The 17,826-nt window shown below is 39.0% G+C and overlaps 1 protein-coding gene across 2 annotated transcripts in view; it reads left to right on the forward strand.

Moving 5' to 3' along the window:
* Positions 1-9,498, forward strand: part of klu (zinc finger protein klumpfuss) — a 41,884-nt gene extending 32,386 nt beyond the window's left edge. For both annotated transcript variants that reach the window (XM_081983525.1, XM_081983524.1), the window contains 2 exons: positions 6,777-7,762; positions 8,243-9,498. In XM_081983525.1, coding sequence (XP_081839651.1) covers positions 6,860-7,762; positions 8,243-8,539 — 1,200 coding nt within the window. In that variant the 5' untranslated portion in view covers positions 6,777-6,859 and the 3' untranslated portion in view covers positions 8,540-9,498. The remainder of the gene's footprint in view (positions 1-6,776; positions 7,763-8,242) is intronic.
* Positions 9,499-17,826: the final 8,328 nt, after the last annotated feature.

Below are 17,826 nucleotides of genomic sequence, written 5' to 3' on the forward strand. Positions count from 1 at the left end.
AAAATCTGAAACAGGGGCGGATCATCTGTCAAAAAGAACAAAAATAGTTCAGAAATATGCTTCGATTATGATTGATTTATCAGTGACGTCAAATCTCATCCTCAACAACTTGTTATTACGGCAACTTTGAGATTACGTCAATCATTGGTAAGTTGCGCCCCCTAAATGAAAATGGTACCGGCCGCCACTGATCCCAACAACTAAATAATTATCGTCCGAGCTTAGATCGCTGATAAACCGATCTAAAACAAACTTCATTAAATCCGCCAAGTGGAAATTAATAAAATTAATTATGAAAGAGCGTGTAGGACTTTAATTAGCCGGGCCCGGTTTCGTGTTGTGGGTGGTACCGTTGCGCTATAAATTATATCGGTGTTAATCGAGTTTTTGTACGATCTCTCTGCGCATATTTTAGCGTTTAGCGCGGAAAATCCACCTACGCGACCCCCTGTTCGAATCTAATCGATAGACATTCCGCAATCGTGCCCAACGGACATCGAAACAACCGCAAAATTAATTCTATTATCGACGTTTTGCTGCTACCTTATCGGCTACCGAACGCCGCAGGAATTGTTGCAAAACGCGCTTAAATTACAACAAACGCCTAAACTGGTCGAGCACCGTCATGATCGTTTCTCAATTATTATTATTGTCTGCGTGGGACCTGCAAAAAAATTATTTCACAGTCAGTGAACTACTTATCGACCCATAATCGATCGATACTTGAAAATGCGTATGTAACCAATTTTTTCCCATTATTTTTGACATGCGACGCATTGTCAAATCAATAAACCTAAAGCTCGTGTTAGGTTAACAATGAAACCATCATCGACACCTTGAATAGAGCAAGTTAAAGCGGATCGTACTGAGACGGGAGCAATTCACTTTTTTGCCATCAAAAGCCGCTTACGGGAGTCATTAACTTTCAAATAATAAATTGATTGTCGGGAATTTTGCAATTTACGAGACCCGATTGAGCGGTGATTGAGATCTGACATCATCGCGACAGGACACTTTCGGATCGTTGTTGCTATAAAGACGCAGCCCGTTATCGGTTACATCAGTAAATTGGACAGTTGAAGGGAATTTAAACGATTCGATAGAGACTAAATCGAACGATCGGGACGGCCATTTACCTACAACTCGGTTAATAACTTTCAAGTTACCAGAATCAAAATCGGGCAGTCGAGACAGCCAGTGAAAAATCTTTCTAGAAGATGTTGTGCTTTTAATACAAAAAAATTGTCAGAATATCTGTTCTACTTGTCCCAATGTCCAATGAAATAGCTTAACACCTACACTTGGTTTCTTAGAAGACACCCAGAATATATAGCCCCAACAAACATTCAAAATCTTTTGACTACAAAAATTACTCGTCAATCAAAAATTTGTCGAAGGGAGTTAAAACTTACTAATCTTTGAAGATGCCCTTCAAGACAAGTGAAACTTACAAGTTATAGACCTAGTTGAATTTCATTTCTACCTTTTATTACAACTTTTGGTAAAATAGACTTATGAGGTAGTTCGACAGGTCAAAATTGCTTTATCATAACTTAACATTTGCTTTAGACGTTGAAGGCTATTTTTGGTAAACAGACATGGTCCAATATTTCTTATTTTTAACCCAAATATTGCCTTTTAAAATGTCAAAGGTAGAATTTGATCAAAAGTAATGGTAGGTGTGGAAGGATGTACTGCGACCTGATTAGATCTTTAGTACCCCATTTTCTTCTGCTATCTCAAGGTTTCCTTGTTTATAGCAGCCAAGATTTAGTTCCTTTAGGGATTTCAGGATCTTGAGTGGGTCTGTTCGAGGTATTTCTTCTACAGCCAGCTGGTGTAATCCCAGTGTGTTTAATCTTCCGTACAGCATAACACTCCAGTAAGATGTGGTGGAGTGTTTCTGGTTCTTTTTCGCAAAACCTGCAGGTACTGTCCTCTTCTAGGCCTAGCTTCTTTAATGCCTCAGTCTTGAAAGTCTGCGTTGCTTTCAGTTCTTCTTCAGCTTTATTAAGTAGGCCTCAGAATAGTTCTGGCCCGATCAGTGGCGCTGATGCTCCTTTTTGTGCCAGAGTATCTGCTTGTTCGTTACCTTCTACTCCGACGTGCCCCGGAACCCAGAGTTACCTTGTTGTTCCTTCCTAGGTCATTAAGCTTTCCTAGGCACTCCAGAACCATCATCGAGTTGATGTTAGATGAGCTCAACGCTTTGATGGCTGCTTGGCTATCGGAAAGGATCACAATTTCCTTGTTCCGGTATTTCCTGTCTTGAAGCTTGAAAAATGCTCGGGAACTGGCCAATGGGTTCGGAGTATTTAGATCCGTCCATATACCATATTATGGTATTTTTTCTCAATGTTTGAATGGATTCTCTGCTCCAATCAGGGGGCAGTGAGTCCCTTGCACTATGTGCTCTCCTTTTAAATCCGGCCTTATCCAACCTGAGATGTGCTCCTCAAGCAGTTCATCAAAAGTAAGGATTTCTTACCTAAATTGCTCAAAATGTTCAGTTTTGGTCTTAAAAATGGTTTTAATGTCACATTGGACAAATTCCCACAAAGTTTATTTTACTAGTATCATCTTTGAGGTGTTTGTTGGGGCTGAATCTTGAAAAAAGTCTCTATGAAGAGTCAGAAAACTAAATTACTTCATCAGCTTGCACTAAATGTGTGTTCACTCCAAAAATGTTTTAGACTTTTGTAAGCTTTGTGGTAGTTGTAGGTTGCCTCAACAAGGAAGTGGATTTAAGTCAGATGTTTGATGTTTCTACTGAATAGACTTATCGTGATACTGACGTACATTTTAGAAATATGACCGAGTGGTACCACATGTTGTGACAGTGAACCGGCGTTGTGGGATTTAAAAAATGCAGCCCGGTCACGATTGAAAAAAAAAACAGTAACAACAACCTAAGAAAAATGTTCCTTTTCAGTGCCGCCAGATCGAAAAAACCACCCACTGAAAGGTATCGGCATATCTCGGGCCGTCTCCAGCCATATACGTATCGTCGGTACGATCGACTGAATACAAATTTCCTTTCAGTACCGGTGGGTTTTTGCGATCGCGGAATGCGTCGGTACTGCCGCTTTTGTGACACTGAAAAAACGCCCCGCGTTTGTTTTTTGTCATGGGCGCACCCAAGGGTTACGGTACCACCGGGCTGGAAGGGGGAAATCTGAAAATTTTCGACGGGGAATGACGAAACTACGTCCGGACCGGGCTTTAAGCTGGAATTTAACATAATCGGGCGTGGCAGTGGCGAAACTGGATCGTTCACTTTGTCAAGTGCAAAAGTAATGCCGGTCGGGTTTTTTAGCCGATTTGCGCGATACAAACTGTCACGGATCGGGTACCATAAATCAAAATGACCGGCAGCTCGGACTCGCATAGAAATGGGACCGACTTATCGATCTTCTCGGCTATGTACACTTTATTACTATGCTGCAACGGTGCGCCAGCCAAAAAGTTGCCAAAACTCGCAACATTTACTATTAAATAATCCGCAAAAGACACCGACGAAATCTTGGTGCAGCATTGCACCATACATGGACGGCGTGTGTTGATCTTTGTATACCAAAAATTAAATTAAAAATTGAGGTAACATAAGCACAGAAATCTCAAGAATAGTTTGTGACTTGATGTAGCTTTCAACATTTCCGTTCCTGGAATTAAATTACTATTATTATTTATAAACAACAAACACAGTTAATACTGTAATGCTCACGTAAAACTGCCATAAACCGCACACGGACAAATCATGCGGCATTGCACCAACCATGGACGGCGTTTGTGCAAACAAAAAACTCGAAATTGACACGGAAACAAACAAGTTTCGAATCCCATCGCAAACCGACTTAACTTTTGCCAGCTGCGAAGGATTTCAGCGTCGCCAGAAATATTTGCCATCGAAAATCCACCCACTGAATCAACAATCTAATAGCGCGACGTTTAGCAAATAAGGGAGGGTTAACGGGGGCACCCGCCACTGTACTTTAGCGCCCCCGTTGTCGTGTGTATCCGAAAACGCCCCCGCAATGCACCACCTCAAAACTGTCGTTAGTTACGTTAGAAATGCGACGTTGCCATCCATCACATGTTGTTTATGTTTAAATCGAATTTACTGATTTATTGTACAGACTGAGGATTAGTAACTGAATTTTTTCTTAAATGGAAAATTTTTTATTTTAATTTTGTAATTATTAGTTGTGAACATAATCTTGTGTTGAAGATAGAAAACATTATAAATCTAGATCTCCATGTTAAATAGTAGGCCATGAAAACACAAAATTTGACATTTGAATCCGCCGCCAGAGGGAACCACTTTACTTTTTTCTAAAAATCACGTGACCCCATGATTACAAAATTTAACGCAGGTCGCGTGACCTTTGGATCATATCGCGCTTAGATCCGAAAGAAAACGACTAATTTCCTAGTTGTCATTGTTGTTGTCACTATGACATTTCTTTTGAATTTAAAATTTGAATACCGTTCACTTAAAGTGCTAAAAAGTATTAAAAGTAAAGTTAAAGTTGCATATTTGTGTTGTTCTTAAGTTTTGTGAGTGAGATTTAAGTGATTTTAAGAGCAGCAGCAGGTTTAAGTTTCCTAATCCCGAAAGAAACCCCAACTTACTTAAAGCTTATGAAAAACCTTGTTGGAAGTGACCTAGTCTAACTTGCTATGGAAATATTTATCAAGTGCGTATTCATGTATTACTTTTATGTTAATAAATAACTTATTACCTATACAGTATAAAATAGCATCACAAATAGCATGTTGTGGTGTTATCTATAGTATTATTGTATTTGCGTTTGTAAAAGCAAGTTCACCATTTTAGTCCGACTTGCTTTACTATAATACACACCTTTTTATCAAAACCTGATATAACAAAACAAATGGAAAAACAATAAAACATTTCACATGTTGATGGTAAAGGAACTTTGACGTCCTCTAGCGGCCAAACGGTGTGATCAATCAACGTATGTGGGGATGGTCGTAGTGGGCCGTTGATAAGTTTGTATATGGTTTGGATTGACAGCTGTCATATAATATAATTGTTTGCAACGTTATCTAAGACATTTTGTGACAATTGCCATCCATAGGCGACCTGACCATAACAATTCTCTATGACATTTTGACGTAACTTGTCAAGTAAGGAAGTAAACTATTCTAGAGTATTTGTTGTTTTATGTAAACCAAATATAACCGGCTTAGCAAAACGCCCCCTCGCGGTGAAATTATGTCCGATCTGTCAAAACGTGACTTCCATTGACATGTAAATCTAAATTTATAATGTTTTCTATGGAAGCAATCGTCAAATCTATTCTTATACATTTGTTTATGTGACAAATTTGTTTGCAGGGTATAGTTTGTGATTGGCCAAAAAAAGTAGCTTTTAGCTTGTTGCTTTTGTTGACCAATCACAAACTACCTACTGTGCTGTGATTTACGCAAATCCTGCACATGTTGACCTACTTGAATTGTTTTTGTTAATACACCGGTTAGTGTGGTAGTAAGTCTGGCTGGTTAAATTATTACCAATATGGCCAGAACTGACGTTTGACTTATAATCGCGTAAAACGACGTACAAGTCGTAAAATGACGGTACAAATGGCCGCCGAAATCGTTTTTGACGTGAAATGATGAACACGATTATGTCCGACATGCACCGTGCTTGGCGCTAGTGGGTCGAACTACACGAATTTGAAACTGGATGTTTATTTTGATATTTTTGACAGTTGAATGTGTCCAATCATTAAATATAGCTTGTTGAGTTTGCGCTCATCCTCACCCAGGTGAAATAATTAAATTATCAACAAGGATGTGACCATCATCAGGTGAAGGGAAAAATTTACGACCCATTCTAATCAATAGACGTTTACGACATAATGAAATATATTTTACGGTTTTTTTTTCTACCGTTGTCGGGGCCGATGTAATCTCTCAATTAAATTTTCGGCCCGGCTAATTTTACGGCCTTTTTTCGACGACGGTTCGGCCCGCCAGATTTCGGCCCTCTCGGGGGGGTTCATCAGTGACCCGAAAAATGCCGTCTATTTTTTAATTGATAATAGAAACAGCAGCCGACGCATTAACTCGATGGATTAGTGGTATTTTTAATGTGGCGCGTCAATTATCTGACCGGCGATTATAAAACCCCATTAAATCCCGATATAATGACGAAAATACAATTTTATTACGTTGAGGGCATTTTTTGCTCGTTGGCAAAACCGGCCCCCGTTTCCTTTTCGGCTTGTTACCAGAAGGAAACGCCGAGCTCTAATTGAAATCGTAAATACGGGAAAAATGCAGATAGAGTTGTGCCCGCTTAGGGATATCTCCGCTAATTAATTAAGCGAGACGAGAGCTGATCGATTTGCAATCAATCGAAAAAAAGGCAACGCCGCCACACCCACGCCCCTCTTCGTCACAGCTCCGCGAATACGTGCCCCAGGTACCTGTCGATGGTTACCTGTTCGATCCACCTGACAATTGACCCCGTTCCGCGCCATGAATGGACTTACGGCCGACCTGGAGCCGACACGTGGTCGAAGACCTCGGCGAAGACCCGTCGGATGCGACGTTGCCAATTTGTAATTTATTTCCTTTACCGATTTAATTTAAGTTTCCATGTGAACCAATTTGCCAAAATCTCAGTCCAGTAGATGTAAATGTAAATCTACTCACGTGAACGTACAAACCCAGTTTAAAGTTACTGTTTAAGTCATCATCACAGTTTTGTTGATGAGATTTTGAACGATTCTGTTTTGTTTCAGGTTGTACATAACCTCCGTCCACCACGCAGCCTGCCGATTCCCCGAAAAAGGCTTGGAAGCCGTACGAACACCTGTTTCCCGCCATGACGATGGCAGAAAGCGAAACCCCCGCCAACGACAAGACCAACAACAATCACCCAATGGTGGCCAATCACAATCACCGACCCAGTTCGGTAAAACAACGCAAGCGCAAACGACTCAGTCAAGTTTTGGACAAATTGACTGGATGTGACAGAGAAGGAGAACTGGCTGCAAACAACAATAACAACAACGAAGGGGACAAGGAGGGGCTGTCCCGCAAGAGAGAAAAAGAGGATGACGACGTGTTTACCTCCAAATCTGATTCTCCTAAAATACCTAGCTTCAGCCCGTTGAGGATCAAGGAGGATGACTCTCCTCCCCTCTTCCACCGACCCCCCGCGTGTCCATGTTATCAATGTGTTACCCCTTACGATCGATTCTTCCCCGCCTCCCCTATTAGCCCACTAACACCAGCCTCTCCAGCTCCTAGCTATAGTTTCGAGAGGTACCTGCATTCCAAATACCTCCCTGACATATTCAGGAGGCGGAGCCACTCAGATTCTGACCTAGGAATCAACACTCCAGGAGGTTTTACCTCACCCCAAGAGTTCCCCCTAGACCTATCGATGAAAGGAATCAAAGCTAGGGAGAATAGTTCCTTGGAGTCGTTACGAGTCCCTCCGCCCCTACAAATTTTCCTCCCTCCCAAAAGCACGTCAGTCTCGATACCAGTGGTGAAAGGTGACGTGGCCTCCCCCACCACCAAGGAATCAGTGGCGTCCCGCTACAATTTGGAAGTGTCGCCAGTGGTGGAGGAAATGCCACCGGGCAGTGACGTAGCATTCGTTTGTCCGGTATGCGGACAAATGTTTTCACTACATGACAGACTGGCCAAGCATATGGCGTCGCGACATAAAAGTAGGCAAAATTCCGCGGAAACCACAGCCAAGGCGTATTTGTGCGAGGTGAGTGCACTGGTGATATTATTTTCACCTAGAAATTATCTTTCATTAGAATAATAGTTGGGTTTTGTGGTGGTTAAGGTGGAATGTGGTTGATTTACGGAAAATCCCGTCGAATTCCTTCTTATGTTTGTTTACATCTGGGGCCTAATTCTTGAAAGCAGGGAACGGAAATCTTGATAGAATGTGACAGAAGAATGTGACAATAACGGGTGTCTGTCACATTCTACAGGGTGCGTATTCTTAAAACGAGGGAAGATGTGACTGGAACACGTCATTGTCAGCTCCTTCTGTCACATTCTATCAACAATTCTCTTGAGAATTCCCTTCCTACGTTTCAAGAATACGTCCCCTAGAGTGTTTACATTTGGCAACAACGTTACAAACAGACTTTATTAAGTTTTCAAGCTCTTAGATCAAATCAATCATTTTCTTGAATAGCTGTCAAACATTCCAACAAAATCTAGTTTTGGCTTGTTCCAGGTGTGTAAAAGATCGTTCGCCAGAAGCGACATGCTGACCAGACACATGCGACTGCACACCGGCGTGAAACCCTACACGTGCCGGGTATGCGGCCAGGTATTCTCAAGATCGGACCACCTCAGCACCCACCAGCGCACCCACACCGGCGAGAAACCGTACAAGTGTCCGCAGTGTCCGTACGCGGCGTGCAGACGGGACATGATCACCAGACACATGCGGACGCACACTCGATACGAGCCGGACAACCTAAACACCACCCCGCCACTGGTGGTCAAGACTGAAAGCAGCCAATTATAAAACATGGCCGTCCTGTTTTTTGTTTTTTTTTTAATATGGCGGGATGAGGGGGGAGAGGGTGTCCCCGTGGATGTAATGTTTATAAGTAGGATCTCTTGTTTGTTTTGTTTATAAAAAAAAATGAGGAGGGGAGGGAGTGGACGTTGTTGGTCAACAGTGTTTTTAAGTGTACTGTTGATCAGCAACGTTTACTTCACTTCTTCTTACTGTAGAATATAACGATTCATTCCATACGCCCCCCAAGGAGGCCAGTTAACTACTGACTTAGAAAATTCGGAAAAAAGACAATCTGTCGATATTTTACATAGTATTGTATACATTTTAATATATAGGGTGCCAAAAAAAAAATAATTGCTTAAAACACAGGCAATATTTTTATTAACTACTAAATGTAAAAAATTTCTGAGCTTGTTTTTGATACACTCTGTGATAATGCTGGCCCTTACGAAGCCTATTTTTGATATTATTGATGATATAGGACGTTGTTTTGTTGAAGTTTTTGAAAACTTTCGTATTTTTACATGTTGTAGTAAAAGATGTGTAGAACAAGTTTGTAAATATTCTGTTCCTAACCGCGTCGGGTGATTATTGTCAGGCAAACACCCCGTATATATTTTTCTGTGCCACTCGAAGAGGTTTCGAATTTATTAATTTATTTCTTTTGTTAGTTTTTAAGCGTTGTCTTTTAACGGATTAAGGTTGAAATCCGAGGCTCTCTTTTTGTTTATATAATTTTATGTTTTTTTTTTTGTTTAATTTTAAGTTTTTTTTTTTGTATTTATTACTCCAATTACAACGAGTTTATAAGACGTCGTGTAAACTGAACCTAAAAATAAGTGAATTCCGACTTAGTTTTTAACGAATCTTTGTTACTTTTGGTTTTTATATTGTATAACGATTTGATCTGATACTCCTTGTTAATTTTCTCGATAATAAAACTCGACTTTTTCTTTGACGAATCGTTGTCGTTTTATTCCGCATTCCCGTACATTTTACGCACAGTAATGGAGCTGCTACTCACGCAGACTATGTCGATAAAGTCCATTTTATGATCCCCTAGGGACGTAATTTGTCGGTGAGTAATGGAATTTTACAGCCCGGTAAATCTCTCAGAAGATTAAAACCGATTTACCTATAAAAGATCCTGTAAAATCACTGTAAAGTGTTTATGGAGAATTGTACTGAGAAGAATAGTTATTGGTGATTTTAACACTTTTTAGCGGCCAACAGTGAAAGTGGTGATATACAGAGTGATTTAAAAAATAATTTTTTTTTTCAAATTACGAACAATAACGAAAATACAGGGTGTCAAAGGAAAAACGCCAGTTAAAAAAGAACAATTTTCCAGTTTGAGCAAAATTTTTGTGCACTTTTCCAGAAAATCGTCCATAACTAGCTTATTTGAAACACCCGGTATAAAACCACCGTATAACAAAACTCTAAATGCTTGAATCGTACCAAAGTAGGCGGTGCATTGTGTTGCAAATTTGACGTCACGATGACATCATTGAACAAAATAATATTATAACCAGCTGTCAAATTACGTCATCGTGACGTAAAATTTGCCTGGCACTCTTGATGGAGCGTCAGAATGATATAATGCACAGCCCACTTTACCATTCATACTCGCGAAACGCCATATTAAACATTTTTCGTTGTTTATTTATAATTATTTCAAATACCATAAACTTTACAAGGCAAGTGTGCCACGCCCTAAAGTGTCAAAATTGACATAATTTTAAGGTCATCTCCGGAACGATGCCAGTTAGAGCAAAATGGACGTCAGATTTGTGTTCCCCAGGTTGAAATTGGTTAAAAAAGTCAATTTGAGCAAAAACCAAAATGGTTAGCATAGTAGGCCAAAAAAGCAAGTTGCGACTTCAACTTTAAGGCCCTCTAGCGGCCAAGCCGTCGAACAAAAGCAAACAAGCAAAATTGCGCACCAAGAACTCCTTCCAGGTAATGAACAGTTCAGTTCAGTGATCTGTTATTTGTCATTAAGACTACGTCAAACCTTTGACATTCAACAACAACGAATTGAACGTTTCTGTACCTGGAATTGTATTACACTTAGGGCGGATTGATTTGATGAAATAAAACAGCAAACTTCCAGAGAAATTTAACGTTTTCAGGAATATTTCCTAGTTGAGCAGCTCGCGTGAAACAATTCCCGATATGCGGCGAAACGCCTACCGTTTGCGGAACATTCGTTTATTAAGGCTTTGGCCACATAATATAACGATTTTGATCCATATTTAAACAAACTAGTTTTTCTAAGCAGGACCATAAACGGCGATAAAGCCTTATCACGAACCGGCAATCAATTAATACATATTTATTAGCGCCTCAAGAGTACGCTTGACGTGGTGTCGCTTGTTTTTTCATCTCGTGGGTTTTTTTTGCTATTTGACAGTGATCCCGATGAAAAATATGATTTTTTTTTATGTCCAAGTCAGAACTTTACAACAAATAAGCAGTTTTGAACAAAAAATCCACCATAAAGCGCCATTTTAACCGACCCTTTTGTATGTGTTGTAAATTCCGAGATCCCCAAGTTTTCAGTTGAGTGTGGGACATTCTGTACAGATTAAAAAAGTGTGTGCAGTAGAAAAGTGATTTAACTGTGTTACACTTCCATAGTTATTTTATTTGACGTGTAATTCAATCTGACATTACAGTGACATCTGTCAAAATAACGCCCATGAAGCTGAAAAACTAGCAAACTTAGTAAGTAAAAGTAAGTAAGCAAAAGTAAGTAATTTAACTGTGTTTTACACCTCCGTGAGTCTGGTTCGACTGTTTTTTTGCTGGAATAGAGCTTATTTGACATATTAGTAGACTAATATTACAATGTCAACTGTCAAAATTACGTCCATAAAGCTGTAAAACTAAAAATTGCTTAAAAGTTAACAGAATCACTTTAAACTGTTTTTACACCTCCGTGGTCTGGATATTTTATTTTACGTGTTATTCAATCTGATATTTCAGTGACAGCTGTCAAAATGACGTCCATGAAGCTGTAAAACTATCAAACTTGCTTGGCATAGCAGATTTGTTCTGAATAGTGTGTTTTATACCTTCATGGGTGTGAATTTGATTGTTATTTTTTTTTTGTAGAAATAATATGCGTATTTGACGTATCAGTAGACTGGCATTACAGAGTTACAACGTTGCCAAATTATACAATTTTAACACAAGTTTCATGAAAACACGTCAGTTGCTACGTTGGTTGTGTTGTATGAGGAATCACTGGTTTTCAGTTTAAACTAGTTGGAGGGGGTCACAGTGTTGCCAACATGCCTAATTTTATCACAAATTAGCTGAAAACACCTTACATTTGACTGACTAGGCGTTGATATTCCTGGGAGTTCAACAGGGAATTAGGCCAGTAACCCTCGTCGGGTCGCAAGTTTGGCAGTACCGGTTCTACCGTATTACGACTCATTGAACCGGGACTTTTCCTATGTAGTATTCGGTAAAATACCGACATTAAGCACGAAAAGAATCGGGTGCTCGTTGAACGATAACTATATAGGAGGAGAAGTGAATAAGATACGATACGAGGCGGTGGCGCGGCAGTCACGTGGAACGATTAGCCAAAAGGCAGGTGCAGTCGCTCATTTTTCGCAAAAGTTCCTCCTTTTATATACTGGGCCGGTCGCCGGGGCATTATCAAAGGAGTACTACGGATAACTTATTAAAATTCCCGGCATATACACTCCGCGGTATCGGTTCGGGTCGATCAAAGTCAGCGGCGTGCTCCCTCCTTGTTTTTTGTCCTATTAAAACGTAACAACATTCCACTGTTAGGTTAGGTTAGCCATAAGTTCCTACTTACATTTGTCGGTCCTTTGAACCCGCTTTGAAGTACTATTAATAGGTTGTCCATGATTTGCTTCACACTTTTTGACAGACAAAGAAAACTTGTGAAACATCATTATGTCATTTTGACAGTTTTAGTATACTAGAAAGTAGTGGCAACGTTGACGGTTGCGCAGCAGGTCGGAAGCGACCGAAACGGCCAATTAGCGACCTCCCGCGGTCGTTACGTGCATGAGATCTTGACGGAACGATACGATTCGACCTGTTTGGTTTTCCTCTGGCTGTTTTCCATTTGGAATTTATTGTAATAAGGCCGAGAACGGCATCAAAAGACCGAAAATCGTCGGCGGCCAAAACAGCGGGAGACAAATGACATTCGGCTGATTAATGTGACCAATTAATCCGGTCGGTCGACTTTCTAAACTTTATCGTCGTTCAAATATCGCCCGAGATATCCGATCTAGTAGCTCGAGCAATAGGTACCGTGTGATCTTTTTTTATCCCCAATCTCTGGGACATTCTCCCGAATACTCCTGTTGTTACCAACCTCTAAAACCACACTAATAAACAATCAACTTCCACAGTTTGATTACTTTGAGAAAAAGTCTGAAGCACAAAGAGTAAACTCAACTTTTGGTCAAATTTTTCCGAAAAATTAGTAGAGATGGACTCAATTCTGTTTTTTCAAAGAAAGGATCGATTTCTTAATCGAGAAAAAATCTGAATAAATAAATATCAAACATCGGACGATCGATACTGCTTAATTCGGTTTATCGTAACCGACGACTCGATTCCGTTTAAAATTTAATTAGGCCGAGCCCGCCTACCTAAAGCTTTACAGTAAACAATTCGACGCTTACGTCGATAATAATTAAAATTTTTGACTCAATACAGGGTGATACAGAAATAGAATTTCAAAAAGTGAAGCATTAAGGCCCGTTTGTACCAGCCGGTTTTAGGAATCTGTTTCTGAGCCCCTAACAACTCCCTAAAAATAACAGTCAGCAGAGTGTCAAAAATTTCAGTTTTCCTAAAAATTCTGGGTTGACATAATCATACGGTAAGCATTTTAATGAGGGAAATTGTCAAATTGAAGCTTGTAAGCCTTTTATTAAAGATAGGAGGCTTCATACTGTCTTCCAGTAGTCAAATTAATAGTGGAAGGCTTCTTTTTGTCTTTGAATAGTCAAAAGTTCTGCCTGTAAAGTTTTCTAACAACTCTGAGTGGTTATATCAATACGGTAAGCATTTTAATGAGGAAAATTGTCAAATTGAAGCTTGTAAGCCTTTTATTAAAGACAGGAGGCTTCTTACTGTCTTCCAGTAGTCAAATTAATACTGGAAGGCTTCTTTCTGTCTTTGAATAGTCAAATATTCTGCCTGTAAAGTTTTCTAACAACTCTGAGTGGTTATATCAATACGGTAAGCATTTTAATGAGGGAAATTGTCAAATTGAAGCTTGTAGGCCTTTTATTAAAGACAGGAGGCTTCATACTGTCTTCCAGTAGTCAAATTAATAGTGGAAGGCTTCTTTTTGTCTTTGAATAGTCAAAAGTTCTGCCTGGAAGGTTTTCTAATAACTCTAATTGGTTATATCAATACTGTAAGCATTTTAATGAGGAAAATTGTCAAATTGAAGCTTGTAAGCCTTTTATTAAAGACAGGAGGCTTCTTACTGTCTTCCAATAGTCAAATTAATAGTGGAAGGCTTCTTTTTGTCTTTGAATAGTCAAAAGTTCTGCCTGGAAGGTTTTCTAACAACTCTCAGTGGTTATATCAATACGGTAAGCATTTTAATGAGGGAAATTGTCAAATTGAAGCTTGTAGGCCTTTTATTAAAGACAGGAGGCTTATTACTGTCTTCCAATAGTCAAATTAATAGTGGAAGGCTTCTTTCTGTCTTTGAATAGTCAAACCTGCAGCTTGGAAGCTTTCCTAAAGATTCTGAGTTGTCATAATCTAACTGTAAGCATTTTAAGAAGTAGAAATTGTCAGATTAAAGCTAGAAAGCCTTTTACTGAAAACAAGAAGCTTCTTACTGTCTTCCAATAGTCAAATTAAAACCGGAAAGCTTCTTTCTGTCTTTGAATAGTCAAAAGTTCTGCCTGGAAGGTTGTTTTAACAACTCAGATTGGTTATATCAATACTGTAAGCATTTTAATGAGGGAAATTTTTCAAATTGAAGCTTGAAAGCTTCTTACTGAAGTATATAGTTCCTCTCCTAATTCCAACGTTTAACACATTCTGAAGATCATATTTTGGACAGGAAATTTTTATAAAGATTAAAGAAAACAAAATATAAATTTCCAGGTTGGGGGGCCACTACAAAGTGTTAACGTTTAAACGGGCAATGAACATAAAGTCAAAATTAGCGTGAAATAAGTACGAGTCTTAATAAAATTTGTCGCTTAAATCTAGACTGACAATAAGCAAAAATGAGCTTTATTAACGCGATGGTTTGACAAAGTACACCTAGCAAGTTAAATTAGGTCCCCAAAAAATAGGTATTTCTATGGTATGTCGTTACTGGACGCCGCACCGACCAAACTTGGTTCCTAGAAACCTTTCGCGGCCGACTCTGGGAAAATGGTATGCGACCTTTCCTTATCAAATTGGAAGTTATGTCATCTACCCACCAGTAAAACAACAGTTGTTAATATGCAATTTCTCGGTAGAGAACCACCAGTTTCTCGTGTCATAAATGTTGATTTAAGTGTCAACGCCTCTCCACGTATACCGGGCGGACCTCAAAAGTGTTTTCCTTGTGTCAATTTTAGTTGAGTTGCTACGAGGGCGTGGATGTTTACAGGCAAGATTGTTGTGTAAATTCCGGCCTGGTATAAGTTAACAAAGTGGCTGTACCACACGTGTGCGTTATAGCGCAGGAGTGACATATGGCAGTAATTTTTCTAAATTCCTGGCGTGGTTTTCAAGGCGATTACTACGCCAAATCTAGGCCGGAAAAAAGGGGGCAGGTTTCGGTGGGAACAATGCGTATATATACTTGGGTTGGGCCCCCTTTCGGAATGTCCGAGAGCGTAGGCTTATTATTTCGAACCGAATCGATAAGTACTGATGATGACCGGTTTTCCGAAATCCGCGAGAGTAAAACAATTAAAGCGTGTTCTCGTCGCTTTTAATTAGCGCTTGGACGCTTCCCATTCGGCCCACACGACTGGGTTTAGGCAGATTTATTTCGCTTACAGAAGCGATAAATTTTCTTAATATTCGCATAAATACAATTTTGAACGCGGCAAAGAGTTGCAATAATTGTGAGGGATTACCTTTTTACCGTCTCGCTTGCATCTGTTTAACCATTCATTTTGCCGGGTTTTTCCTTTAGTGTGCGAAGAAGGAGGAACCGAAATGGCTTAATTCAACTGTCTGGACTAGCTAAGTTATTGGAAATGATAATCGATGTTAAAGACCACCTAGGAAATATTTAAATATTATGTTTATGTGAAGAAGGGTTTTTCTACCAGAAGAAAGAGGTTAACTGAAACTACTCATGGTGTGGAGAAGAAAAGACTGAGGAAGCAGCAAGATTAGAAGTGATTGAGATAAAACTAAATTGGTAAATGAAGACGTGGCACATGGAGTTTGAATTAAACAGTCAGGACGAAATTAGGGAATGTCTTCCCATGGATATCATTGTGACTAGCCAACAATCTGATCCAGACAACTCTAAACAAGTTAACCAAAAAGGTAAATCAAGTATGGCACATGAATCAAACAGAACTGACTGACTTAAAAGCGAAATTACCTTCACAGATCACTGAAGCTTCACTAATACTCGATTTTTTAGTGTTTTTTTAGACTATTGGATAGTAAATTTAATAAGGATTCTAAAAATGTGCTTAAAACTGTCATTTTCACACTACAAGTGGGTTTTACAGGCGATTTTGTCCTTGACTGTCCTTTCAAACTGTGTTTCTAGCAGTTCAAATGTTGACACTGTTTTTCTAACTGACTATACTCGATTTTTTAGTGTTTTTTTAGACTATTGGATAGGAAATTTAATGAGGATTCTAAAAATGTGCTTAAAACTGTAATTTTCACACCACAAATGGGTTTTACAGGCGATTTTGTCCTTGCCTGTCCTTTCAAATTGTGTTTCTGTTAGTTCAAACTTGACACTGTTTTTCTCTCTGACTGTACTCAATTTGGTAGTGTTTTTTTAGGTTAGTGGATAGGAAATTTAATGAGGATTCCAAAAATGTGCTTAAAACTGTCATTTTCACACCACAAATGGGTTTTACAGGCGATTTTGTCCTTGCCTGTCCTTTCAAATTGTGTTTCTGTTAGTTCAAACTTGACACTGTTTTTCTCTCTGACTGTACTCAATTTGGTAGTGTTTTTTTAGGTTAGTGGATAGGAAATTTAATGAGGATTCCAAAAATGTGCTTAAAACTGTCATTTTCTCACTCCAAGTGAGTTTAACAGACGATTTTGTCGCTGACTGTGTTTTCAAACTTTGGCAGCACTTTTCGCCCTGACTGTACCGAATTTAGTGATATTTTTTTAGACTATTGGATAGTAAATTTAATAAGGATTCTAAAAATGTGCTTAAAACTGTCATTTTCACACTACAAGTGGGTTTTACAGGCGATTTTGTCCTTGACTGTCCTTTCAAACTGTGTTTCTAGCAGTTCAAATGTTGACACTGTTTTTCTAACTGACTATACTCGATTTTTTAGTGTTTTTTTTAGACTATTGGATAGGAAATTTAATGAGGATTCTAAAAATGTGCTTAAAACTGTCATTTTCACACCACAAATGGGTTTTACAGGCGATTTTGTCCTTGCCTGTCCTTTCAAATTGTGTTTCTGTTAGTTCAAACTTGACACTGTTTTTCTCTCTGACTGTACTCAATTTGGTAGTGTTTTTTTAGGTTAGTGGATAGGAAATTTAATGAGGATTCCAAAAATGTGCTTAAAACTGTCATTTTCTCACTCCAAGTGAGTTTAACAGACGATTTTGTCGCTGACTGTGTTTTCAAACTTTGGCAGCACTTTTCGCCCTGACTGTACCGAATTTAGTGATATTTTTTTAGGCTATTGGATAGTAAATTTAATAAGGATTCTAAAAATGTGCTTAAAACTGTCATTTTCACACTACAAGTGGGTTTTACAGGCGATTTTGTCCTTGACTGTCCTTTCAAACTATGTTTCTGTTAGTTCAAATTTTGACACTGTTTTTCTCTCTGACTGTGCTCAATTTGGTAGTGTTTTTTTAGGTTAGTGGATAGGAAATTTAATGAGGATTCCAAAAATGTGCTTAAAACTGTCATTTTCACACCACAAATGGGTTTTACAGGCGATTTTGTCCTTGACTGTCCTTTCAAACTGTGTTTCTAACAATTCAAACTTTGACACCATTTTTCACCATGACTGTACCGATATGTTTTTTGTCTTTTGTTTGGTTATTGAATAGGAAATTTAATGAGGATTCCAAAAATGTACTTA

The sequence above is a fragment of the Ips typographus genome, linkage group LG7 (genome assembly GCF_016097725.1).
Source record: "Ips typographus isolate SLU linkage group LG7, UJ_Ityp_2.0, whole genome shotgun sequence".
Taxonomy (NCBI): domain Eukaryota; kingdom Metazoa; phylum Arthropoda; class Insecta; order Coleoptera; family Curculionidae; genus Ips; species Ips typographus.